At 35.0% G+C, this 27874-nt stretch overlaps 2 protein-coding genes across 3 annotated transcripts in view; one reads left to right on the top strand and one right to left on the bottom strand.

The window, feature by feature from the left end:
• Positions 1 to 8212, bottom strand: part of LOC144964402 (rho-related BTB domain-containing protein 1-like) — a 23475-nt gene extending 15263 nt beyond the window's left edge. Inside the window, exons 1-3 of the mRNA XM_078898599.1 lie at positions 8122 to 8212; positions 5292 to 5572; positions 663 to 766 (exon numbers count right to left, since the gene is read on the bottom strand). Of these exons, the coding sequence (XP_078754725.1) occupies positions 663 to 766; positions 5292 to 5477 (290 nt within the window). The 5' untranslated portion in view covers positions 5478 to 5572; positions 8122 to 8212. The remainder of the gene's footprint in view (positions 1 to 662; positions 767 to 5291; positions 5573 to 8121) is intronic.
• LOC144964403 (drebrin-like protein B) overlaps positions 8202 to 27874 on the top strand; it is a 26517-nt gene continuing 6844 nt past the window's right edge. The window contains exons 1-10 of one of the 2 annotated variants that reach the window (XM_078898600.1): positions 8202 to 8471; positions 11437 to 11492; positions 15022 to 15134; positions 15422 to 15496; positions 15962 to 16102; positions 18494 to 18571; positions 19161 to 19247; positions 21747 to 21869; positions 25559 to 25639; positions 27169 to 27275. In XM_078898600.1, the coding sequence (XP_078754726.1) occupies positions 8389 to 8471; positions 11437 to 11492; positions 15022 to 15134; positions 15422 to 15496; positions 15962 to 16102; positions 18494 to 18571; positions 19161 to 19247; positions 21747 to 21869; positions 25559 to 25639; positions 27169 to 27275 (944 nt within the window). In that variant the 5' untranslated portion in view covers positions 8202 to 8388. Of the gene's footprint in view, positions 8472 to 11436; positions 11493 to 15021; positions 15135 to 15421; positions 15497 to 15961; positions 16103 to 18493; positions 18572 to 19160; positions 19248 to 19842; positions 19858 to 21746; positions 21870 to 25558; positions 25640 to 27168; positions 27276 to 27874 lie in introns of both variants that reach the window. The other variant, XM_078898601.1, reaches the window with a different exon arrangement.

Raw genomic sequence — 27874 nt, forward strand, 5'->3', positions numbered from 1 at the left:
TCTACCTGATATTTTTTTTTTTTTTTTGTAATTCCACATTTAATCAAATCTCCTAATTCAATGAGTTTGTCTTGCATATTTTTTCACCAAATTATTGGTTATTCAATAAAAAAGCAATATACAAACATGAATATAACAGTTTAAAAAATTAAAAACAACAAAATTCCAAACACTTAACGTTTTGGGCTCAAAACCCTTCTTCAGCCAACAACAACATACAAAATAATAATCAAAACATAAATACATTACTTAAAAACCCAGATAGACTATTCGAGAAGCTGTTATTGATTTTCGTTTAAGACTTTTTACAGTCCACAGCTTCTAGCAGCTGCTCCTATACGGTCTAGTGATATGACTCTCACCTTTGGATTAGAAGGTCCAGGATTCAAGTCCTGTTCTGAGCAGTGCATAGTTGAGTCCATGGAAAAGGCTCTTTCCTCACATTCTCTCAGCATACTCAGGTGTAAGATGAGTACTGGCCATTAACAGCATTCTCTCTGTCAGAAATAAAAATGTCATATCGCATACCAAGTGTCGTGTCTTGTCCTACATGTTAAGCGTTGCTGTTGGCTAAGGACCCCTTGTAATATTGCGCAATATAAAAGCACCAGTCTTTAGTCTATCACTTTGACTTGGGTTATTAAAGACAATAAGCAACAAACCCTCGAAAGGCAAAGCCTCTGTCTTTGTCATGGTGTCCGAAAGTGTCCCAGAGTCGGAGAGATACTTGACATCCATCCACATCACACCAAGAGCGGTCAAGGATCTGTCAGCAAATGAAACAAGAAAAAATGTGATAGTCAATAATATTTCATGTGATAAGGAACACAATTGACCTATATAATAGCTTATCGATTCGTAATTTTCATCAACAATAACAGGTTAACAAATTTGTATAAAACAAAAGGAAAAGAAACATAACATAAATAGAAGATATCTCATTCTAAATCAGGCATAGTATGGCTTGTGTTCACGTTTGAGATGATGTGTAGACAAATGGCATTTTAATAAGTCACCACATCGTTCAAACTTCTAAACTCTGAGAAGTGTCGGGTTTTAGACTTTTGACAAGTTGAGAGCGTCTATCAATCCAAGTGGTATGAACTAGATATGAAAACCATATATGTTGTCATACATTGCAGCTTGTGGATAAACATGGAAGCAGCTAGGAGGAGAAGTCAGCCCAGGGAAGATCAAATGGTAAAGCACCATTGATGGCTTATGCTCCAACTGGGGTTAAGGGGTGGATACACATGGAAACAGGTGGAGTGAGAAGTCAGCCCAGGGAAGATCAAATGGTAAAGCACCAGTGACGGCTTATGCTCCAACTGGGGTTAAGGGGTGGATACACATGGAAACAGGTGTAGCGAGAAGCCAGCCCAGGGAAGATCAAATGGCAAAGCATCATTGATAGCTTGTGCTCCAACTGGGGTTAAGGGCTTAGCAAGTAATATGCAACTTAGATGAAATCTATATGTGCCTTACTGATGTACATGAATATGAATATCACCCAAACAATAAAGTAAAATCTCGTATTTCTGGTTCATGTAACATGAAATTCACATCTCAGCACCCGATTCACCTCATTCTAATTTTAACTGGAGGCAATGGATGACACTGAAAGGAAAAGTTTTCTTACCAAAGTCTAAAAAGACGTTTTGTCAATGTGAGGCAGACAGCAGGAAAAGTAAGAGTCATCCCAAATGAAGAGACAGTGTTTACTCAATGGGTAAGCTGCTAATACACCATAGTTTGTTTGTTTTTTTAATGAGCTTTTATATAGCACAATATCCACTAAACGTGATCAAAGTGCTTTACACAGGATCACTACCCAACAGCAACATTTAATTAGATGATATTAAAATTTTGATTCGGACAGAGACACAGTTGTTAATGACCTGGTACTCATTTTACACCTGAGTCCAGTGAGAGAATGTGAATGAAAGCCTTTTCCAAGCTCAATTATGGGCCACTCGGGACTCGAACCCAGGACCTTCTGATGCGAAGATGAGTGTCATACCACTAGATCACATCACCACACATAGTAGAGTTTTCGAATGGACTGATCTGATCCCAACTGTAGTAAACAGTAATACATATTAATATTATGTACAGAATAAGGACAGAGGACTGTTTCCCTTGGGGGTGAGATGCATCATTGAACACAGGAACACCTTGACCCTTTCACTCACTCAAAATATTGCACGCCATTTGATTTTGCCAAGATGAACGATAAAAATGTTACCTTTTCTACTGTCCCTGCCAAGTTTTATTGTAAATAAAGTATAATATATTTGTGTCATAGATGGGAATATGACTGTTACAGAAAGAAATCTAGGGAGTGAAAACTAGTAAAATGTAACACAAACTGGCAAACAAACAAGTCCTCCTCCTCCTACTACAACTACTACTGCTTCTGTTACTACTACTACTATTACCATTACTACAAATACAGTTAATCATACTTACATTGAAAGGACGGGTAAGGGGAAACAGAAATGATAAGGGTAACAACATTTTAGAGAAAGAGACAAGAGAGAGAGAGAGAGAGAGAGAGAGAGAGAGAGAGAGAGAGAGAGAGAGAGAGAATGTTTGTTTGTTTTTAAGGTTTTACGGCGCTTGCAACACATTTAGGTCATATCAGCGCCAGTAAAAAGGAAGAAAATGAGATAGTCAAAAATTTCTAGAATTACAATTAAAGCACCAAAGAAAAAGTAAGATAAAGGGGAATTGGTTCAAATAGAAAACATGTAGATTCCAAGACCACACTAGCAAAGTACTTAGTTTGAGATTGTCCAAATGTTTCATCCTGACAAAAGCACATGTCTCCACTAAGAGGAATACACTCAAATGTTTACAAATAATAATATACGTAAAACAAAAATAAAACAGTGCATAAACGAGAGATCATTTACAAGACACAAAAATATAATCTCCCAAAAACATACAGTTGACTGTTTCCCCTCCCCGCCAGGGTCAGGAAAAAAAAAAAAATAACCTCATGCCAAGACAGAGACAGAAAGCATATTAGAGAATGGAAAACAGATAGAGGGGAATGGAAAACAGATATAGGGGGATAGACGACACAGTAAGTGCCTCCCTGTCCACTATGGCAGGTCAGGAACCCCACCCGGAGAGAGAGAGAGAGAGAGAGAGAGAGAGAGAGAGAGAGAGAGAGAGAGAGAAATTGAGAAAGAAAGAATTTTTTTTTTAAAGAGAGAGAGAGAGAGAGATTGAGAAAGAAAGAATAAGAGAGAGAGAGAGAGAGAGAGAGAGAGAGAGAGAGAGAGAGAGAGAGAGAGAGAGAGAAAGAATAAGAGAGAGAGAGAGAGAGAGATTGAGAAAGAAAGAGAAAGAGAGAGAGAGAGAGAGAGAGAGAGAGAAATTGAGAGAGAGAGAGAGAGAGAGAAGAGAGAGAGAGAGAGAGAGAGAGAGAGAGAGAGAGAGAGAGAGAGAGAGAGAGAGAGAAAGAAACTGAGAAAGAAAGAATAAGAGAGAGAGAGAGAAAGAAACCGAGAAAGAAAGAATAAGAGAGAGAGAGAGAGAGAGAGAGAGAGAGAGAGAGAGAGACAGACGCACATCAAGCTATCCAAACACAATCAAACCCTGACAGACAGTGTGTGTACAAACATGACCTAAGACCGGCTAAGGTGTATAGTATGCAGGCCAAAGGGAATCGATGAGTGACAGGGGCACATGAAATCAGTTATTTCTGACCACGGGATCGTGACGGGGGGGAGGAGAAGATAGCAATGACCCAGCCACGACCTTAACTTAAACTTATAATATGTGAGGCTATGAGATCGTCTGTTATTATCATCATCATCATCATTATTATTATTATTATTATTATTATCATTATTGATATTATTATTATTATCATTATTATTATTATTATTATTATTATTATTATTATCATTATTATTATTATTATTATTATTATTATTATTATTATTATTATTATTATTATTATTATTATTATTATTATTATTATTACTATTATTATTATTATTATTATTATTATCATTATTGATATTATTATTATTATTATTATCATCATCATTATAGTTATTATCATTATTATTATTATTATTATTATTATTATTATTATTATAATTATTATTATCATTATTATTGATATTACTATTATTAGGATATATTATAAAACTATTCCCCTAGTGTGGCTTTGTGATCGTCTGGTATGACACTGCCTTCAGATCAGATGGTCCTGGGTTTGAGTTCAGCTATGATAGTTAAGTCCTTGGAACATGCTCTTTACTCGCATTCTGTCACCCCACTCAGGTGTAAAATGAGTACCTGGCTTTTTACAACATTGTTTATGTCGGGGAAAAGTAATTGTAACATCGCCTTCTTCTGGTATGACACTGGCTTTCGGATCGGAAGGTCTTGAGTTTGAGCCTAATCGGTACATAGTTGATTCCTTGGAAAAGGCTCTTTACACAAATTCTCTCACTGCACTCACGTGTAAAATGAGTTCCGGGTCCTTAACAGCATAGCCTCTGTCAGAGAAAAATTGTAATATCTCCTAACAGGAGTCACGTTACATGTTACTGTTGGTCAAGGACTTTTTGTAAAACACCTTGAGCACGTTTGGTGGAAATTGCGCTATATGAAAAAGCTAAAGTTTTTACAGACGTCATATCTTGTCTTACATATGAGGTGTTGCTGTCGGCTAGGGACCTCTTTTAAAGCGCTTTGGGCACGTTTAGTGGATATTGCACTCTATAAATGCTTAAGTCTATTTGTCATTTTCTATGGTGAGGCTGAGGACCTAAAGCGGACCACAGACTTCATAGCAGATATCGGACTGCAGCCATAGATGTCCATCAGAGGAACGAAGAAGAAGAAGAAGAAGATTTGTCATTTTAAAAAACAAACAGAGCTTTATATAGCGCAATATCCATTAAACATGCTCAGGGTATTTTACAAAAAGTCCCTGACCAACAGCAATACGTAACATGACTCCTGTTAGGAGATATTACAATTTTTTCTGACAGAGACTATGCTGTTATGGTACTCATTTTACACGTGAATGCAGTGAGAGAATTTGTGTAAAGAGCCTTTTCCAACAGCAACACTTAACTTGTAGGACGAGACATGACACGTGTTAGGTGATATTACAATTTTTTTCAGGGGGAGACAATGCTGTTTTAGCCGATCACGAGACCACATAGCCACACTGTCTGACTATAAACACACTCTTCCCAATTCCAGAGACTGTGCTTATAATATTAACAATAAATCAATCATTAAATATAAATATGACATACCTCTTGATCACGTTGATATGTATCTATGGCAAAGACAGTAGCCTGATGGGTCTTGACTAGCTTGCGTAAATCATATGTTGTCCCACACGCATATGAGCAGATGAGGCATGTTTTGCCCACACCGCTATCTCCAACCACCACACATTTTATCACCTCTTTAAATCCGCTCACATTGTGCTCGACCATTTTTTTTTTCAAACAATGTTCTGTCTGAACAAAAACATAGGGTTTATTTCCGAACTTGTGTACAAGAGCATGTTGGTTGCATATCTGTGATATTTCTGTGAAAAAAAAGACAAAACAAAACAAAGGTTAATTTATATAAAGCATTTGCAATCATGTGCCAACATTAGAACATTAGAAAGGGCTTTAAAATGATTTATTACTTTCACTGTAAATTCTGTTAAAATAAAAACTATTATCAAACTTAATTTAAAGATACCAATAACATAAACAATTATCTCTTTTTTGGTTTGTTTTGTTGTTTTTTTTAAAAGCGTTTTACATCGCTTGCAACATATCTAGGTCATATTGGTGCCAGTAAAAAGAAGAAAATAGAATAGTAAAAAAATTCTAGATATACAAATAAAGCACCCAAGAAAAAGTAAGACAAAGGGGAATGGTACAAATATTATAAGGAACTGATGTAGATTCCACGGGCATAGTTTGTGATTACCTAAAAGGACTGATCCAGGAGCATGCATGTGATCCCATTCAGAGGAAAAACTCAAATGTTTATAGAATGCATCCAAAACAAAATACACATAACTAACATTACATAACAGAGAGATGACTTACTAGGAAAAAAGTATCATCTAATAAATAAAAAAATGGAGCTTTTATATAGAGCAATATCCACTAAATGTACTCAAAGCACTTTACAAGGGGTCCCAGGTCAACAGCAACATTCAACAGGTAGGACGCGCCATGACGCCTGTTAGGCGATATTATAATTTTTCGGACAAAGACAACGCTGTTAACGGCCAGGTACTCATTTTACATCTGAGTGCGGTGAGAGAATGTAAGCAAAGAGTCTTTTCCAAGGACTTAACTATGCGCCAAGTGAGGCTCAAACCCAGGACCTTCCGATCCGAAAGCGAGTGTCATACCACTAGATCACATAGCCACACAAAACAGATCATCTTAAAAAAAAAAAAAACGGAAAACAGATCATCTGCCAAAACTAATACTTAAATTTGACTGTTTCCCCATTAGCTGAGGACTCCCGACAAGGGCCAGGTCAGAACCATGCAATCTCATTCCAAGACAAAGACAGAAAGCAACTGGGAAAACAGATACAGAGGGATAGAAGTAACTTCCTGCTCACCATGGGAGGTCAATGGACTCCATCCAGCTACTAACATTATTAACCCGTTATGCAAATTCTGATGAAAATTACATAAAATCTTCATAAACATAAAAATCCCCATCGTTATAGCATTTATTCAATGTCATTATGTTAAAGATCAGAACTACAATGAGGACCTGGTCGTTAACAGCGTTGTCTTTGTCCGAAAAATTGTAATATCGCCTAACAGGCGCTATGTCCCGTCCTACATGTTAAATGTTGCTGTTGACCAGGGACCCCTTGTAAAGCGCTTTGAGCACGTATAGTGGAAATTGCGCTATATAAAAGCTCAATAAAAAATTTTTAAAAAGAGTCTTTGTTAATGAATGGCCCATACCTAAATATATTAATGAAGTCCTTAATGAATCTTCATGAATTTTAATACAATTATTTTCATTCATCTAAATCAGTAGAGCACTGGAATTGCACGTAAACGATTACATAGTATATATTTCTTTCTGACAATTTGTCCAGTAATTGAGCATCTGGGTCTAAAATCGGATTTGGCACGATGTTGAATGATAGACTAGCGTCCTGTATAGAGGCTAGCATATAATAGACTGGCGTCCAGTTATAGTATAGAGACTAGCATAGAATAAGTATGTTTCTATCAAATAAAGAAGCCCTCTTAATTGATCATGAATGTGAAATACTTAAACGTAAAGGTTCAAATAGGTATCTAGTCTGATTCCAGCATATAGACTGGTGCCGATTAGCCATTGGAAAAGTGAAGCGCTCTAGTTTGGGTTAAAATCTGAATAACACAATTCCACATAATCACTGTTGCATTGTTTTTCACAGTATATAAACGGTTCTGGTATCATTTTAATTTTAAAGATCAGAGATCAAGATTTCTTTTAACGTGATAGAAACCAATGTAGGCACATCTTGTCAAAAAATTATAATTTGATAAAAATTACGTTATTTTTTTCAAAATTCAGAAGAGAGAGAAGAAAAAACAAACAAACGAAAAGGCATGATCTAGATAATTCATTTATCCTTGCTAAAGTCCCGTTTCAATTAGTAGTTAGCTTATCGAGAGTCTTTTCTGTACTGTAGGGGGAATTCTCAGCCACAGATCTTGAGCTTTATGCAATAAGGTATGGAAATTTTGAGTTGTAAAATTATCATAACTTTGGAACCGTTTATCCTAGAGTCTATATTAAAATTAAATATTAACTGGTTTTAAAGGTCTATCTATCTAGATAGTATCTTTTTTTAAAAAAATAATATCAAACTAGACCTATCAAAAGCATTTCGTCTTCTTCACAACAAAGGACGGGGAAAGGATTACATCGAGTAAGAGAGAGGGAAGAGAGACAAGACAAAGAATAACGAAAACATAATTTAACATGATATGATTTTGAAATTAAAAAAAAAATAGAGTTCGAGATATGATAGTGGGCGAAATTTGAAATAAATAAGCCAAGGACTTCAAATGTAAACAGATCTCGGTCAAAAAATACATGACATTCGTCTCACCTGAATGGCTCGCATCACAGAATGTTTACTGTCAGTGTTGACTGTTGTGTGTAATGAACATCCACCTATTCTGAGAGCTTTGGCAATGAAGGGGAATGATGTCATAACTTTGTATATTCTACTATTTTTAGACAGTGACCTCAGTCAAGGGTCACTTTGATTGAGGTGAAGGCCAGTAATCAAACATAGGATTTTACTCGATTACCTACTTTGTCTCCGTAATCATGTGTCACTTCCGGTTCATGAAGGATTACCAAAACACAAAACATGGCGATCGACTTAAGGAAAAATAAAGATTCTTTGACTAACGCTTACAACCGACTTGTGGATAACAAAGACGACACGAACTGGTACTTTATAGCGTTAATCATAAAAGGCCCGTAGAAACCACTTTCCAAGAGATCTAGCAAATATTTTGATCAAATCTAGCGTCCAAGGACTAACACGGAAGTGTGTTCTTGCCGTTTTACTTTACTTTTCTTCTATTTCAACCAGTTAAAAATAAGGGCCGGTATCTTTCCAAAACTTTTGAATAGAATATAATTTGTGCAAATATAAAACAAGGTTGGGTTTTCGTGTTTTCTTTATATAATTTATGAAAACGATTTTTTGTTAAGTATTTTTCTATCCATTAACTTTCAAGATAATTCGGGCAAAAATCAACCAAAAAGGGGCGTGCCCGACTTGTTATCTAGGAGAATAACCCAAATTGTTATTTATCATTTACCTAGAAAATGCTTTAAAAGATGTGCTTAAATCTGTTCCTTTGGCCCAATTACGTTTTGAAAACGAACTCCCCATGGAAATTGCATATGCAGACGACATTGACTTTATTGGCCTCAAACAAGAGTCTTACAAAATCACCAACTGTACATTAATTAATACTGACAAAACAGATGTAACATTACTGTCAAGGAAGAAAGATGAATGGTGAGCCACGAAAAAAGTAGGATCATTAATAGGAGACAAGGAAGACATAGAAATAAAAAAAAAGTTTATCAACGGCTGCACTAAATAAATATTTACGTATATGGATTAGAAAAGATAAAATAAAAATAAACACCAAAATCAAATTATACACAACCCTTGTAAAATCAGTGCTTATATACAACTGCGGAACATGGGCACTGACTGGAACCGAAGAGCAAAGATTAGACAATTCATAGAAAACAACTGAAAGAGTCCTGAATATACGATACCCCACAAAATAGCAATAAAGTAATAAAGACACTTTATGAAAAATGCAATGAAAGACCCTTATCCATTCAAATCTGGGCAAGATGCGGCTTTTTTGCATATATTACTCAGAAGAATGAATTATACCAGCTAATAAAGCCATTGAATATTTTTTCACCCCATCTGACAAAGAAATGTCAAGGTAACCACCCAGTCATTCACACTGTCCAATTGAACCTAAAACACTTCAAAATAACAAAGGATTAAAATCAAAGGAAGACCTCATGAAATTAGCATCCACAGCAAAAAGACTGTGAACTGTGGAAGGAAATGACACAGATGATTAGAGAGGCAGCCGAGCCGTCCCGATCGGATGATTAGGAAGCGAAAGGCCTTAAGTCAGTAATTCATACGTAATATGTTAGAATAGCGGTGAGAACAATAACAGCCTCTTTCACTTTAATATTTTCTTTTGAAAAATCAGTTGTTCTGCTAAAGATCAGTCCAAATTTGATCTTATTGTGATTGATACCTGGATTGTTTTGTTTGTTTTGCTTTGTTTTGTTTTGTTTTTTTTGGGGGGGGGTTGTTAATATTACAAGATGTAGGTCTACTAATTTGAAAGTGGTTTTATACTTTGATGCTCTTGAATAAAAATTTCGGTATTCAAAACACATCAGCAATATCGTATCGATTTGATTTTAATTAAAATCAAAACTAGATGTGGGCATCTATATTCTTGTGTGGATTTTTCATATTGGGACTTGATTTTCTTGCTCTATTCTTAGTTTTTTAATTGGCTTTCGAGCAAAATAAGGACAATACACATTTGAAAGTGAAACTGGTATACCCTTTGTAAACAGGAGAAAGACACAGAATATGACCTAGATTTCTCTCATGGTCTCATGAGTTGAATGAGAAATTTCAAATGGAAATGTTTCGCTTAGGAGATTATGCTAATTGGGGTGTGTAGAAGAGAGGTCAAGTGGTCACCTTCATATTGATATAAAAATTTATAGGTTTTCATTCTTTAAAAAGAAGTAAATAGTATGTAAAATAAAAACATGCATTTTCTGTCATCAACTGATGAAAATGAAATTACCAGGCCTCAAATAAATAATGATTTTACTGAGAAAAAACTGTTTTTGTTGATATTGTCAATAAGTGGTTATAGAAAGAAAATATTGGTAAAACTAAACATTCGACAATTTTGATATGGACCATTGATTTTAACGGCCAACCATCCCATTATTTGATTTGCTTTCATGTTGAACTTTAGAAAGTTAATATGATCAAAATTTACATGCTGGTGTACCTAATTTTATGTAAATATTTTTTTGTAGTTTCTTCCGTTTTAAGAGATATCGAACCAAATCTGCCAACCTTCCGAGATTCACACTTCCATGCCCGTCTTCCGGCTTTTTATAAAATTTTCGCTGGGTCGTGGAATTTGGTTCTATTTTTCAACAGCAATAACGAACCACGGTAAACCAACATTGAATTTAAACTATTTCCGCTTCCCATATAGTTTGCCCTGCTTACTGCGTTGTTTACTTCCAGCCCTTCAAGTTTGATTTCTTTTCAATTTTAAGGATTTCCTTTTGTGTTTCGCACACTGATTTTTTAAAAAATAGTTTTTGTTGTTTTTCTGTGCGGGTAGGTGGTCTAGTGGTATGAAATTTGCTTTCGGATAGGAAGGTCCTGGGTTCGAGCCTTGCTCGACGCATAGTTGAGTCCTTGGAGAAGGCTCTTTACTCACATTCTCTCACCGTACTCAGTTGTAAAATGAGTACCTGGCTGTTAACAGCGTTGTCTGTCCGAAAAATGTTATTATCTCCTAACAGGCGTCATGTACCGTCCTACATGTTGAATATTGCTTTTGGCCAGGGACCCCTTGTAAAGCACTTTGAGCATGTTTAGTGGATATTGCGCTATATAAAAGCTCAATTTAAAAAAAGAAAATCAACAGGGTTTCTATTTTATGTAGTAATTTATGCATTGTGGTTTGTCTCTTAATTTTTATGTTACCCTTTGACCTCTGAAGATTTTCTCTCTTTTTTTATTTTGAAAAGTTGGCAGGTCTGTTGAACATCTCATTGTCTGAACTAAAAATAATTTTATCACGTTTGTTCCTTTCAGGATAATCTTTGGATATGAAGGTCAAACTCCTGTCCTCAAAGTTGTTGAAACTGGAGGTTAGTTTGCTTTGGAGAATTTGGTTTATAGTTATGCTTGCTCAGTACTCCTATTTAACTGTATTTCAGAATTCCTATTTAACTGTATGTCAGTATTCTTATTCAACTGTATGTCCGTGTTCTTATTAAATTATATCATGTAAGTATTCCTATTTAGCTGTGTGTCAGTTTTCCTATTCAACTGCATGTCAGTATTCCTATTTAACCGTATGTCAATATTCCTATTCAATTGTATGTTAGTATTCCTATTCAATTGTATGTCAGTATTCCTATTCAACTGTATGTCAATATTCCTATTCAACTGTATGTCAGTATTCCTTTTTAAACTGTGTGTCAGTATTCCTATTTAATGTTTTAAGTATTCATTTTTAACTATGTAAGTAATCTTAATTAATTATATTTCAGTATTCCTTTTTACTATATGTTATTCTAAATTCTAAATGAATGAAAATCATGTGAATTTGTTATTCGATTTTACAATTTTGTGAGCATGATTGGTTTGATGGAGAAAATACTCTAGTCAGAGATATCTGTCAATATTATTATACCGGCTGAGTTTTAAGTCTTTGAAATTGTCTGTATCTGGCATGGTATGCATGCAATGGTATGGTATAGTATGGTATGCATGGTATGGTACAGTATGCATGGTATGGTACAGTATGCATGGTATGGTACAGTTTGCATTGTATGGTACAGTATGCATGGTATGGTATGATATGCATGGTATGGTATAGTATGCATGGTATGGTATGGTATGCATGGTATGGTATAGTGTGCATGGTATGGTATGCATGGTATGGTATAGTATGCATGGTATGGTATGGTATGCATGGTATGGTACAGTATGCATGGTATGGTATAGTATGCATGGTATGGTATGGTATGCATGGTATGGTATAGTATGCATGGTATGGTATAGTGTGCATGGTATGGTATGGTATGCATGGTATGGTATGGTATGCATGGTATGGTATGATATGCATGGTATGGTATAATAATAATAATAAATAATAATGCTGAAAACTTATATAGCGCTATAACTCCGAGACACCAGACTCTAAGCGCTTAAATTACAAATTACTTTGGCTGAAACATACTCATTCACACACACAAGCACACACACACACACACACACATACACACACACACAACACAACACACAACACAAACCAAACCTATCTTGCTTCTCATACCATCTACTAAAATCGAAAAAAATATGTTTTAAGGGAACGTTTAAAAATAGACAAAGATTCTTTTTCACGAATGCTCTGCGGTAAGGCGTTCCAAATAGAGGGTCCGAAATGAGAAAAGGATCTCATTCCAGCATTTTTCCGAATTCGAGGGACAACTAGTTTTGTGGAATCACTGGCCGAACGTAAGGGGCGGGGTTTTGAATATCTTTCAATTAGTTCTGAAAGGTAGGAAGGGGCAGTACCTTCAAGACAACGATACACTAAAACACAAGCTTTGAATTTAATTCTTTTCCCAACAGGCAGCCAATGCAGGTCATGAAGTAGAGGTCCGGCAGAGTCGCACCTACGCTTCATGAATACTAGTCTGGCAGCGCTGTTTTGGACAATCTGAAGACGTTTCAGATTGTATTGCGAAACGCCAAACAACAGAGCATTACAATAATCCAATTTCGATAGTACGAGGGACACAACCGGGTGCTTGGTCACATCCTCAGATATGAACCGTCTAATGGAAGCAATCTTTTTTAGTTGGAAAAAGAGAGATCTAACCAAATTATTAACCTGATGCTCCATCGACAGTTCAGAGTCTAAGAATGTGCCAAGGTTTTTCACTTTGTCAACAATTTGAATAGAGGCATCCCCCAACTTCAAATCTGTTTCACTTTTCCACTTCCTGTTCCCCACATACAGCACCTCCGTCTTATCATCATTCAGTTTCAGTCTGTTCTCATTCATCCATTTCTTAACACTTTGGATACAATTTTTACTATTGGCTGATATTTCTTGTAAATTTCTCGTATTGGAAACGCAGTACAATTGCGTATCATCAGCGTATTGATGGTAAGACAGACCATAACTTCTGATGATTTTAGACAGAGGGCCAACGTACAAAACAAAAAGAACGGGTCCAAGTACTGAACCCTGGGGAACCCCACAATCAAGAAAGATTTCCTCCGATCTATATTCATCCACCGTAATAATCTGTTTACGATTGAACAAATATGACCTAAACCAATCAAGCGCTGCACCAGACACGCCATAAGTAATTTCAAGACGTTTGAGAAGAAGATTGTGATCAATAGTATCAAAAGCAGACGATAGGTCAAGCAAATTCAGCAAAGAACATGAACCATTGTCTATAACAGAGAGGAGATCATTAACAACCCTAACAAGTGCGGTTTCCGTCGAACGATGTTGCCTATAAGCAGACTGAAATTTTTCTTCAAGACAATTATTTTTAAGATGAGACAGTAATTGTTTCAAAACAAGTTTTTCTAAGATCTTAGAGAGAAAAGGAAGATTAGAGACAGGGCGATAGTTTTTTAAGTTCTCTTTATCGAGATCAGGTTTTTTCAAAAGGGGTTTGACATGGGCAACTTTGTAAATGTCTGGTACAGCACCTGACTGCAACGAATTATTAACAATACATGTAAATGGTGTTAAAATTACATCAATGCATTTTTTTTTAAATGGCAGTATTTAAGGGGTCTAAATCACAACTTTTAGTTGGAGACGACATAATGCAATCACATAAGTCAGCTTCAGTAATCATTGAAAAATGTGTTAACGAATCACCATGAAATGTGTCAAATGTTGTATGGATCGATTCAGACGACAGTTCTTTCCTGATGCTATCCGTTTTTTCTTTAAAATATTGACCAAAGCGAGTGGGTAGATCTGCACGATCGATTAAAGATGGGAGAGCTGGTTGCGTCTGTTGTCCCAGCAGTTCCTTGGTCAAGGCAAAGAATTGTCTCGAACGTCCCACGTTTTTGAGGCTGTCTTCGTAGAATTTCTTTTTGGTCCTGAAATTGACGGCTTTTGCATCATTTCTAGCCGCGATGTATCGCTTCTTATCGACATCATCTCTGGACTTGAGCCATTTTCTTTCTGCCCGCCTCCTGGCTAATCCATTCAATTTTATTTCGGTATTATACCAGGGTGCTTGACGTCTCACTTTTACTGCTCTAGTTGTTAAGGGAGCATGCTTGTCCACCGTACCAACAATTGACTCGTGGAGACCATTCGCATCATGTTTATTTTTAACGTTATGGTCAAGGTCTTGTTTAAAAATGTTCATGTTTATATTCTTCAAATTACGAGATGTTATCATCTTTTTTACTTCGTGCTTCATTGGAAATAAAACGCAAAACACAATTAAATGATGGTCAGAGACAGATATGACAGGTATGGTACAGTATGCATGGTATGGTATAGTATGCATGGTATGGTATAGTGTGCATGGTATGATATGGTATGCATGGCATGGTTTCCAAGTACAATCAGATATTTCAGGCATTGAATTCTTTTAAATAATTTTGTTTTTCTTGTATCAGATGGAGGGATTGAGGAAATGGCTGAAGATCTCAGTAGTGGAAAGATGTTGTATGCCTATTGCAGTGTGAAGGATCCAAATACAGACCTTTTCAAATATGTCTTAATTCATTGGGTAAGATTGATGATTTCATATCAGTTATTCATTTCTTTATTCCAATGCTTGTTACTTTTATTTAATTTTTTTTCTTTAATTTTACATCAATAAGACCAGAAATACTAAATCTTTGTTTAATGCAAGAAAGTTCTTAAATCCATCTTTTTCACAATTAAACAGGACACAATATTGATAACATGTTACACTTTGCAATCAGTCAACATTATATGACCAAAACATATAATTTTGATATGTTTCCTTGTTCCAGACAGAGGAATTCATTTTCATGTGTTTCATTATTTCAGACAGGGGAAAGTGTTCCTGAAAATGTAAAATTGAAATACACCTCCCACTTGAGAGATGTCCAGGCGTTCTTGAAGGTGAGTTTATTTTGATAATTCCTCAAGCACACTCTTCTTGTTTCTTCTCTGATTAATTTTTCTTGTGATTGAGTGTTTATTTTTCAATGTGCGGCTATGTGGTCCAGTAGTTTGACACTCGCCTTCGGACTAGCAGGTCCTGGGTTCTAGTCCATCTTTGAGCAGCTCATAGTTGAGTCCTTGGAAAAGGCTGTTTACTCACATACTTTCACTGTACTCGGATGTAAAATGAGTATTGTTAACAGCATTGTCTCTGTCTGGGAAGATCGCAATATTGCCTAACAACCGTCATGTCTCGTTCTACATGTTTTATGTTGCTGTTGGTCAGGGATCCCTTGTAAAGCGCTTTGAGCACATTAAGTGGATATTGCGCTATATAAAAGCTTTTGTTTTTTTTTGGGGGGTTTTTTTGTTTTTTATTTAAATGCCTATCAGAATGAACAGATTGTAGTTTTTTGTTTCAAGGCTGTCCACGTAACGGTCACTGCCAGGACTGAAACAGACATCGATGAGGATGACATTGTCAAGAAAGTATCCAAAGCATCTGGTGCCAACTACAGCATCCACAAGGAGAAAGCCAAACCAGAAGAAGCCCCTGCACCTGTGGTATGTCATCTCATTCTATTGTTAATGAACACATGAGAGTGTTTTTTGCCTAGTAGTCAGCCCTCTTTATAAAATAAAAAGAGCAAAATACCAAACACGAAACATTTCTGAGCTTAAAACCCTTCGTCAGCCAACAACAACAAAAAAATGAAATCATAATTAGATTACTAAATTACCAGGTCAACGACAGAGAAATACGGCACGCTGAAGCTGGTTGACTGAATTTTATCTAAAGGATAGGGTGACCTAAGTTTGACATTGTATGGCTTTGTTTTTGGTATCCTTTGTTTAAAACATTGCCACTCGTTTTGTTAATTAGCGTACGGTTTGTACCATCAATTAGATAATTGGTTTTTCCTTAATATCATATAAATTTATTTGTTCTCTCTTGAAAATCATACGCTTGACGATTTGGCATCCACTCTGTTTGAGTCGTTAAATAAAGGGGATAATATTTTATTTTATTAGAGGACAAATATTGTACAGAACAGGAAAATTTTGTGCATTGTTGACTTGACATCTATTTGGAATTAAATGATTTTCAAAGTATAGACTGGAGAGAGTCTTTAATTTCCAGTTTAGAAAATTTACTGAAATAAATTGCAAAGAAAAACAACGTTCATAATACTTTCAAAGTCTCAGATTTTTAAAAATGTCAGTTTTGAGAATTTTTGACAAGTTTTCAGTAATTCTAATTGATCAATTATTGATGTAAAAATTTTGTGTTTTGTCAGCTTTTAATTTTCACTTCTAAAGTGGCCAAATGGAACCTCACCTGGTCAAAAACTAAATACACTTTGGCCCTTTTGAAAAACTTATTGATTTTGGTAATCATAAAATTAACTAGACTAAGAAAAATCTTGTTATAACAAAAGTTTAAGATATGAATTTAAAAAAAAAAAAAGATTGTTAATAGAAACATGATTCTCCTTGCAGACAATTTTGGCAATGCATGTGGCCATCTGACAGCCATGCGGTAGTGTTTAGGATGTGCAGGGATATTTTCGTGTTTTGTTTTTGATCAAACCTGAGAATGAAATGCAACATTAAAAGTTTAGATAGAGAAAAAAATGTGTTTTAGATTCGTGAGTACTTATTTTAATCAATACAGGAGCTGTCAAAGGCAAAAGAATTATCAGTTTTTTCTTGATAGTGTTCAACTAAGCCCACCCCCTAATAATTTATAAAATTGGGGGTGATGAAACAATTTTGTGAACAGTAACTTCACGCATGACAAAATAAAAAATTTCATCTACGTTTTTAAAAAACAAAACAAAAAACTTGAGCTTTTAGCGCAATATCCACTTAATGTGCTCAAAGTCCTTTACAAGGGTCCCTGACCTACAGCAAAATATAGCATGTAGAACGAGACATGACGGCTGTTAGACGATTGTTAGACGATATTGCAATTTTTCCCAACAGAGACAACGCTGTTATCGGCCAGGTACTCATTTTACAACTGATTACGGTGAGAGAATGTGAGTAAAGAGCCTTTTCCATGGACTCAACTATGCGCCGAGCGAGGCTCGAACTCAGGATCTTCCGATTCGAAAGAGCGTCATACCACTAGACCGCATAGCCGCACGTTTAATAGAAGAGTAGAAAAACCGAAAGCAAATGTAGGGGTGGGTTATGTTGGTATCGATGTTTTCATTTCTGAAAACATAAATCAGGTTTGAAAACAGCCTATGTGTCAAACTTAGGACATCCTACCCTTTAATCCCCGATCCTCGACCGCTGTATAAACGTAACACACCATTCCCACCTCACTGCCGCCGCGGTCGTTTAAATGTAACACACTTTTTCCAACTGACACGCGCATCAGTTGTAGAAACCTAACAAAGACCCGACCTTGATTCAGTAGAAATTAGTTTCAGCCTGTCAGCAAACAGTTTATTTAAGCTGTTTGGGTTGAGTATGAAGCTAGTTTTTGACGTATGAAATGATGCGATCAAACCGAGTGACGCTATATGTTAGCTACGTCATTCAAACTTGCTAGGCAAGTACTGGGAACCGGTCGTTATTTCCGGTTGACCCCAATGCGGTACTAGAGTTAATAAGTCATTATTTCCCATACACATCGGATTTCGGCACACTCGGGTCCTTGCACACTTTTTGGTTACTCCTGAGAGTGTGCTAGATCGAATCCAAAGGGTGCTGTATGTTTACTAGTTTCACTGCTTCATGGGAAGATGGAAAACTTACGATCAAAGTCACAATTTTCAAGAACGGTTATATCATCATTTATTCCACAAAAGAATTGCATTTTATCAGGTATCATTTCACCTTTTTTATTTTCAAATCTTAGTACTTTTTGTTATTATTTATCAGTTGTCAAGCATGATGGAAAAAAAGGTGGTAATAATATTCATATTTCAACTTTCCTTACAGGGAACAGACTATAAAAGAGTGCGCCCAGACAGAGAAATTAATCTGAATGAAAGGGACAAGTTCTGGTCACAAACAGAGGTAAATAATCAAAATGTTTGGGGGTGTATTGTGGCGTTAATTGATTCTTGAAATAAAGACAAAATGTTTTGGATGCTTGAAATAAACACAAACTTTTTTTTTGGGGGGGGGGGGGGTTGATTGGTGCTTGACATAAAGACAAAATGTCCACTCTTATTAATCAGTGATCTATCTATAGTAATTTAAAGTACCCTCTTTTTTCTTTTTATGCCCTTCGCAAGGACATCATAAGATATCGTTGCCTAGGCATTCCATGAAGGAAGATAGATAATTCATCAAACAGGTTGTCTGATGTCAATAGGAATCACCCATATTCTCCAAGTGAGCAAATTGGGAGTTAATAATCTTGCCCAAGGAAAAAAAAACGAAAGTGCCTGAAGTGGGGCTCGAACCTGGGACCTTCTGGGTCACAGTGCAATGCCTTAACCACTCAGCCACTTCGTCTTTAAAGTACCAGCATACCCAAATTATTTTTTAATAATGATCCAACTGGTTTTTTTTTAGATATCGGTTATGCAGACGTCATAGTTGATTTCATAATGTCCATGTCCTCTAACACGACTTATGTTTTACTCCCATGCTTCATTAGAAAGATGAGATCAACCGCCAGAAAGAAAATAAATTCAAGATGGAGGAAGAGAGAAAACATTTAGAAGCTGAAAGAAAAGAAAGAGAGGTATGCAAGTTTTTTGGGGTTTTTTTGTTTTCTTGGTTAATATGTGTTTGCATGTTTTTTTTTACAAAATCTCAGAAAAGACCAAATTCTGTTTTATAAACAGAGGTCTAACATGAGATCCATTGTTCAATTTCACATCTTAAATTTTTGAAATGTTTGTCAGCTTTATAGATTATGGGATGGAATTAAAATGAAATTCATCCAATCTGATCACACGGGTGCTGTTTTAATTTGATTTGAACACCATATTGACACATTTACACTGTTGAGATTTACTTTTCGGTTTGTTTGGAGTGGGAACTTACCAATCTGAATGATTTATACTTGTTTTCTTGTTTCAATTATTTTATGATTTACAATGGTGGCTGGCTTGGTGATGGAAATAACAGAGAGCCACAGATATTAGGAGAAAAATTAGGTAGAATTATTTTTGCATGATTATGTTTTTAAAATTACGCACATGTTTTGTTATTCAGATGCATTTTCTTCAAAGATAGATCTTGATGAAATTTTACGGTAAATTTATTTTAAATCATGATAATGGCATAACATATACCTTCAACTCTTCGTTTAATGTTTATCTTGTATATTACAGGTTATTGATGAAGGGGTTAGTTTTCACAACTTGTCCCATTTCCTTTATCCACTTCCACAGAAATCCTAAATCTCTCTTTCTGTTTGAAAGGGTGGCACCAAATGTATTACTCCACCCAATTTAAATATTTTACAGACAAAAATCCTCTTTACCCTGCTCTATTTCCCTTACATGTCTGTCACCAGCTTTGCAAAAACAATGAATTTCTTGGTATCCATACCTTTTATTTGAAAATGAATACCGGTACACATTTTTTATAATTTTTAGTCAGTCTTTTAAAAGCTTTGATCAACTTGATTGAAGAAGTTGAAAGAAGATATATGCAAAACTTCACAGTTAGAAAAAACAAAAAGAAACAAAATAAGGAGAAGAACAAAAAAATTGTTCAAGCAACTTTTTTTTAAAACATCGTGAAAAGCTTTCTTTTGAGGAATTGCATATCCCTGTAAAAGGAAAGAGTGATTATTTAACCCAGCTAATGTCCTTTCTTTTACTTAATTTTTTTTTTTTTTTTTTTTGTTTTTGTTTTGTTTTTTGTTTTTGGACTTTTCTTTGGATTGTTTGAGCCCTTTTTATCCTAATGTGCATACTCTTAATATTGTCTATAAAAGGTCAGCAAATGTTTATTTTTATGTTTAACAGGTTAAGAATTAGAAAGTTGTACAATTTGACTTTGTCAGTTTTCTCTCATAAAAAAAAAAGGTTAAATAATGATCCATAAAGATTTCCTAAAGATCGCTTATATTCATTTCTAATATCTATTTCTGATAACTCTGTTGTACAAATGATAGTTTTTTAAAGAGTTTTTATTTTTGCGACAGTTGTATTTGATTTGATCCATTTAAACTAGGTAAACTGTAGGACAGGTGGAATGTTTAAAGCTTGCAATGATGTTACGATTCCAAGCCTGTAGAAGGTGTGGACTGTAAAAAGTGAAAATCAAAAATGATTATAACAGCTTCAAAAAAGAACAAAATGCCAAACACTTAACGTTTTGGACTCAAAACCCTTCTCCTAGCCAACGATAACAACAACAAAAAAAGACCAAAAAAAAAACAATGAAAACATAAATACATTTCTAAAAATACAGATTGATGGCCGTCGATCTGGTTTGTTTTTTTTAGTAATGTATTTATGTTTATATTATTTCTTGTTGTTGGCTGGAAGATGGGGTTTCGTGCTGAAGCATTCTGTGTTTGGCATTTTGTTCTTTTTTGAAGCTGTTATATTCATTTTTGTTTAATGATTCTGTACAGAGGATGGATGCAATTCACATTGTTGATTGTTGAATTTGGTTGTGAAAAGTCACCCCATTTTTTTAGAATTAAAAAAAATTATATGACCAAAATTGTCAAGTTCTAACTATCAGAAAAGAAAAGCATCAAAGTGGGATCCTATTTTACCATATAGGGTATTCTGACCTCTGCTAGTTAAGGTCAACTAAGATAACCCTTATTTTAGAGAGCTGTAAGTGATTCTCAAAACTACAAAGTCACTCCAGTTTACTGTATTGTAAATGGGCCAGCTTTCAATGCCACCTTATTCTCTTTCTGTGAAAAGTGATGTCTTTAGATAAAAGAACAGCATCATTTGACAGAATTTCATCCATTAAAAAGCTACTTTCATTTTATTTAATGGTCTTGACCTGGAAGTAATCTAAAATAAAGTATTAAAAATGATTCCTACAACTTTTTAGGTATACAGCAATCATATCTCTATCGGGTGGGTTGGGTTGGCAGGTTCCGAAACCCAGCATGTGGTTACGGGTGGTTTAAGATGAAAGGTGTGGGAATTCCAGTGGAGGAGTAGAATGAATGCGGTTTAGACTACTTGATCATTTTTCCCAAGACCTTGACCTTCGACTCTCTATGTTACCGTTATGGAAACTTTTTCTTCATGCTTAGCAACAAGAAGCTAAACAAAGGGATAGAAGGATAGCGGACCGTATGAAGGAGGTAACCGTGCAGAAGGAAGCAGAGAAAAAGGCAGAGCAAAAACGAGATCAAGATGACGAAAAAAGAAGATGGGTAAGAACTAGATTTATTTTGTGATGTAACACAAACCTTTGGTTTTAATGAACTGTCACTTTTTACTTCTAAATTTTGTTTGAAGTGAATATAATTATTTTAAAATTTGACTTGACAATTATGTTGTATTTACTTTTTACCTCCATATTTTTCGATACATCATTTTTTAAATGACATTTTAAGTCGTCCAAATCATTATAAAGAGAAGTAGCTTTAAAAAGATGGTTTTTTTTCCTCTTATAATAATAATAATAATAATAATAATAATAATAATAATGATAATAGTAATAGTACATTGTATCTGTTGAGCTCTCTACCATATCACGAGGAAGTGCTCAGAGCAATTTAGAGGGGCATCAACAATTCAATGTAAAAAGAACAAAGTCCTCAGATGCTTTTTAAACATGTCAGCTTTTTAACAACTTTTTAAGTGTATCGGTTAATTTATTTTTCTCTTTATTTTGGCCATTTTCTAATTAAACGCATGGGGGAAAATAATTAAACTTTTTTCTTTCTTTCTTTCTTTTTTTTTTTTTTTTCAAGTTTATTTCTTTCAGATTCAGGTATATAATTTCTTTTTATATCCTCCTCTAGTTTGACAATTAATTCTTATAATTGAAAAATCCAGTGCTAAAAGTACTTAAGTAACACTTTCATGATTTTTAGCAAATCAGTGATAAACTTAAAGCAAAATCACCTCGGTTCACTCACCAATTTTGTTCATGATTAACACAATCTAAATCCCTATCTCAATACTACAATTTTATTTTTTTTATACTCTGTATAGCCTAATCCAAATTTTAACCTCCATTTTTCCAAAACGAATTTTCTGTGACTTAAGTACTTTAAGCACTCTCTGTGACTTAAGTACTTTAACCGCTCTCTGTGACTTAAGTACTTTAAGCACTCTCTATGACCTAAGTACTTTAAGCATTCTCTGTGACTTGAGTATTTTAAGCAAAATCTGTGACTTCAGTACTTTAATCACGCTCTGTGATTTAAGTACTTAAAGCACACTCTGTGACTTAAGTACTTTAAACACTCTATGTGATTTAAGTACTTTGAGCAATTTCTGTGACAAGTACTTTAAGCGCTGTCTATGACTTGAGTACTTTCAGCACTCTCTATGACTTAAGTACTTTAAGCACTAGGTTCTTCAATTGAAATAACAGATTGAAATATTTAACAAGAAGAAAGAGACCAAGAAGCAATAAATAAATATTTGATATCTACACCGTTTTGTCTAATGACAACTTGATAAATGTTTATGGTGTTTTTTTTTGTGTTTTTTTTTAATAAGAAATTGTACGATTAAAGATTATAATTTGGCAAATAATCAATCGATGCTTTTGAAATAGGATCATCCTTTTTATTTATTATGAATGTTTTTAGAAACTCCATTTCTCTTCTTACTATAAACTCGTAGTAAATGAATTTTTAAATTTATTCACTTTTTCCATTTGACTTTCCAATGTATCTTATGGATTATTCTACGTTTTGAACATCCTCAACCCACACCTCTCTGTTTTCCTCCCAAACCTCTCCCTCCCTGAATCCATTTTACACACCTTGAGGCTCTTAAAAGAAATTTCCTTGTTTTATTTTAGCAGTGATGAAAATCATCTCTTTGTTTGTGAACGATATCCAACTCTTCATCTCATATTAATTGATTCATTTAAAAACTCTGGCAATTGGTTTTAACTTTTTGTCCCTTTTTGGATTAATTTTTTTAAAAAACAACAAAATAACGTGAGCATTTATATAGCACATTATCCACGAAGCGTGCTAAAGTGCTTTACAAAGGGTCCTTAGCCAACATCAACACAGTGTGTAGGACTAGACAACGCTGTTTAAGGACAGGTACTGCTTTTACACCTGAGTAGGTGATGGAAATTTAGTAAAGAGCCTTTCCCAGGGACAAAACTATGCACTGCTCGAGACTTGATCTCAGGATCTTCCTATCAGAAAGCAATTGTCATATCACTAGACCACATAGCCTCACATTTTATGAAAGTGAATTACTTTAAAATAAATTCTCAGTGATAATAATTTATTTGAGAGCCAAGGTATGTCATTTATTCATAATTGTTTTCCTTTGACGTGCTGCCCTCGAATGGAAATACCCATATTTACTTGCAATCTTCAGTACTACCTCAAGGAAATGTACAGTATGACGACACATTTACCAACCTGTAAGATTTCCCATATTGTAATACGCTCTGAGGTTCAAAATTTTTAAATATGTGAATGTTGACTTAAATATGCTCAATGCAAAAAATCAGGATTTGTAACAGAAGGGGGAAAAAATAATAATAAAAGTGTAAGAATTTGAGTATTTTGCTAAATATAGTCTTTAGCTTGGATGTGAACCCGAGTAGCCAGACGAATGATTGCCAAAGGAATTCCATGGTTTTCCTTCCCTCACACCAGCTTCATAAGTCTCCATTAATTCAGTGAATGTTAAGTTTGGAATTTTTGCTAGTTGTTAGTGTTGAACATTTGGTTCTAGGGGGAAAATATCAGAAAATTAGCCAAAACATTGGGGGAAATATGATAAATCTTTTTTAAATGATCGAGGTTGGTTGGCATATCTGAGTGTGCTAGGGAAATCTGAACTGATGCAGCAATTGATTGCACTTGTATTTGGGATATTACATCTGTCTTCAGTCCCCCTCCTCATCTGGAATTGAGTTCCAAAATAATGCCTTCTGATTTCTAATGCCATAAGCCTTGGGGCTGATCAAGGGCAATTGGGGGTGGGTGGGCAGAGGGAGGCAGACTGGGGGTGGGGGGCTGGAACATAATATTAGGCACTGTTTAAATAGCTGACAAAGGGTAATTGTGGGTGAGGAAATGGGACTGGAGATCATTTGAAATATATTGCACAGTTTAAATAGAGAGTACAAGATTTGCAGTTTAGTCAAGAGTTGTGACTCTTTTCTGTTTTTCATTTAATGTAGAAAATATTCAAACAATGAAAACTATAATGAAGAATTATTAATGGAGACGTAATCTGTGTTAAAATCATTGACTGTTGATGGAATGAAAAACATCTCAAATCACAGACGTTAGTATCGAAAAAAATAAGATATAAGAGATTAAAAAAGTATCAAGAATAACTCAGAAATGAGACAAAATATATCTCAATGCACAAAATGATTAAGAACACAAGAGTAACTGATCCTTATTCATCGAAACAATTTATTATTTCCTGTAAATACAGTTGATTTCAGATGAATGTCGGTCAAACTGCTTTGTATTTTTGATAACACTCATTGTCCTAACACTTATGAACTGTTGACCGGCTGTTTCATTGATTCGTATGTTACAATAATACATGTTGATTATCAGTTCACTGGCGCACAATGGAAAAACTTGTATTTTAAAGTTTGGCCAGAAAACTCATCCTTTAGATAGTGATCGATTTAAATGACCCTCGTGTTGGCAAAAACTCAAAACCTGGGACTTTGTGAAGTCTTTAATAAAGTACCAGGTTTGAGAGTTTTTGCCAAGATGAGGGTCATTTATGTCAATAGATAGTTGAAGGACGAGTTTTCTGGCCAAATTTTTAAAATTCAAGTTTTTCTATGGAGCAGCAGTTAACAGGTTAATTTATGTATTTATGTATTTATTTATTTATTTGTTTGTTTATTTAATTATTTATTTATGTATATTTATTGACTGATTAGGCTCAGGTTCAAAAAGAATCAAGTATTGACGAGGAGGAAAGAGGTCACAGGAGTGATCAGATCAGGAAAGAAAGAATGGCTGTAAGTCATGGTTTGACTGATTGGATGGGTTGTAGGATTGCAATGTTGTCGCTTGTCATCCATACTGTGTAATAATGGCATGAAGGATAAATGATTCCAATGTATTACATTATGTCCATAATATCAATGTGTTATACATCAGCATACATCACAAATACACACACACACACACACACACACACACACAATGTTGTCGCTTGTCATCCATACTGTTTAATAATGGCATGAAGGATAAATTATTCCAATATAATACATTATGTCCATAATCTCAATGTGTTATACATCAGCATACATCACACACATTCACACACACACACACACACACACACACACCAGTGTCTGACAGATAATCAAAAAGTTTTCACACACACAATCACACCAACATATGACATCATCATCATTGCCATTTTCACCCTGGGTCAGGCCACAGACAAACAGTTTCCATCCCTCTCTCTCTATCTTGAGCTATCTTTTTTATATCGTTCCATGTCTTATCGCTTCTATGTAGATCAGCTTCTTTAACTCTTCTCCATGTTCCCCGTGTCCATCCCCCTGATTTTCTGGCTGAGAGTTCCTGTCCAATACTTTCTTTGCTATAGTGGGGTCATTCTTTATGTCCAATCCACATCCATCGTCTTCTTCCTATTTCCTCTCCCACTGGTTTCTGCTGTGTTCTTTTCCATTCTTCTTCGTTCTTAATCCTGTCCATCCATTTTCATCTGAGTAGCTTACGCATGCACCTGTTTACAAAGATCTGTATCCTCCTTATTGACTGCGATACATTCCAAATTTCACATCCATACAGTAGGACAGACTTCACATTTGAGTTGAAAAGTCTTAGCTTTAGTCGAAAGGAGATATCTTTAGTTCTCCAAACTCTGTTCAAAGATTTGAATGCAGCCTGTGCCTTTCCAAATCATGCTTTCACCTCTTCTTCCATCTTTGTCTATTATACTCCGGAGATAGCAGAAAATATCTATATCTTCAAGTTCCTGATCTTTTACTTTGATCTGCTCCCTTTGATGCAACCTATCCTTAAGTCTTTGACTTTGCAGGATGAATTTTCAAACCAATGGATTCTGAGAGACTGTTTAGAATTGTGTTTTTTTGTTTTCTTGAATCTGGTCCTGGGTGTGGAACAGAAGAGTCAGATCATCCAACTGTGTCCATTTTTTGCAATTACAAACCAACAACAACAACAACAACATTTCATCGCTGAAGATAACATTAAGTAAGCATGACACAGTGCCATAGAGATGAAAAGTTTAAATTTGAGTATTTTATTTATGTATACATATATATTCTTTTAACTATTACACCATTTTCCTTTCTAATGGCTTTATAATGACAATAAAGTTTTCAGGGCGCTAGCAAATCCCCCACCCCCCCCCCCCCCCCCCCCCAAACCAAAGCAAACGAGATATTGGATCAAATGGGAAATGTTAATTAGAAACAAATTTGTAATGTTGATGTTTCAGACTATTTAAGCTGAAGTCTAAGATTGTCATCTTCTCTTTTCTTTTCTGCAGGAAGCACAAAAATTGACATCGTCTTCCACGGCCAAATCCAGAGATTTCTTCAAACAGAAATCAACAGAGAGACCTGAAATTTCAAACAGAGGTCCACCTCCGCCCAGGTAAACAACTTATATACCCATGAATTTTTTTTTTAATTTTTAAAATAATAAAATTAATTATCATTACTTCATCATCATCGTCGTCGTCATCATCATCATCATCATCATTATTATTATTATTATTATTATTATTATTATTATTATTGCGTCGTGTGATGACGTAGACCTATACAGTGTTGGCGACAATGATGTTTTGTGGCAGAGTCATCAAAGGGTTATCGTGTCGCTTACAGCTGCCAATTGTAGTATTTTTTAAAATAAAAATTAGATTAAAAAATTAAATGACCATTTATTATTCGAGCGCATTTCCATAGGCGTGTATTACATGAAGATTTTTTTTTTAAGTTGGCATTCTCAATGAGTCTTTTTTTTTGTTAAAAACAGCAAAGCCACCTCAACCCTCTCCCCCAACTCTCACTTGTATTATTACTGTTCTAATCCAATGAGCAGTCTATACTTCCAACTGTTATTGAAATATTACTATTACTAGATTATTTGATGAGTATCCGTTTATCCATGGATAATTTTGATGATTATTCCTTTATTCAATGTATGGATAAGATCCAAGTCTAGGAAACAATTCTCAGGTTTCAGATTAG

Source organism: Berghia stephanieae, chromosome 2 (assembly GCF_034508935.2).
Source record: "Berghia stephanieae isolate SIO BIC M18660-M18661 chromosome 2, UCSD_Bste_1.3, whole genome shotgun sequence".
Taxonomy (NCBI): domain Eukaryota; kingdom Metazoa; phylum Mollusca; class Gastropoda; order Nudibranchia; family Aeolidiidae; genus Berghia; species Berghia stephanieae.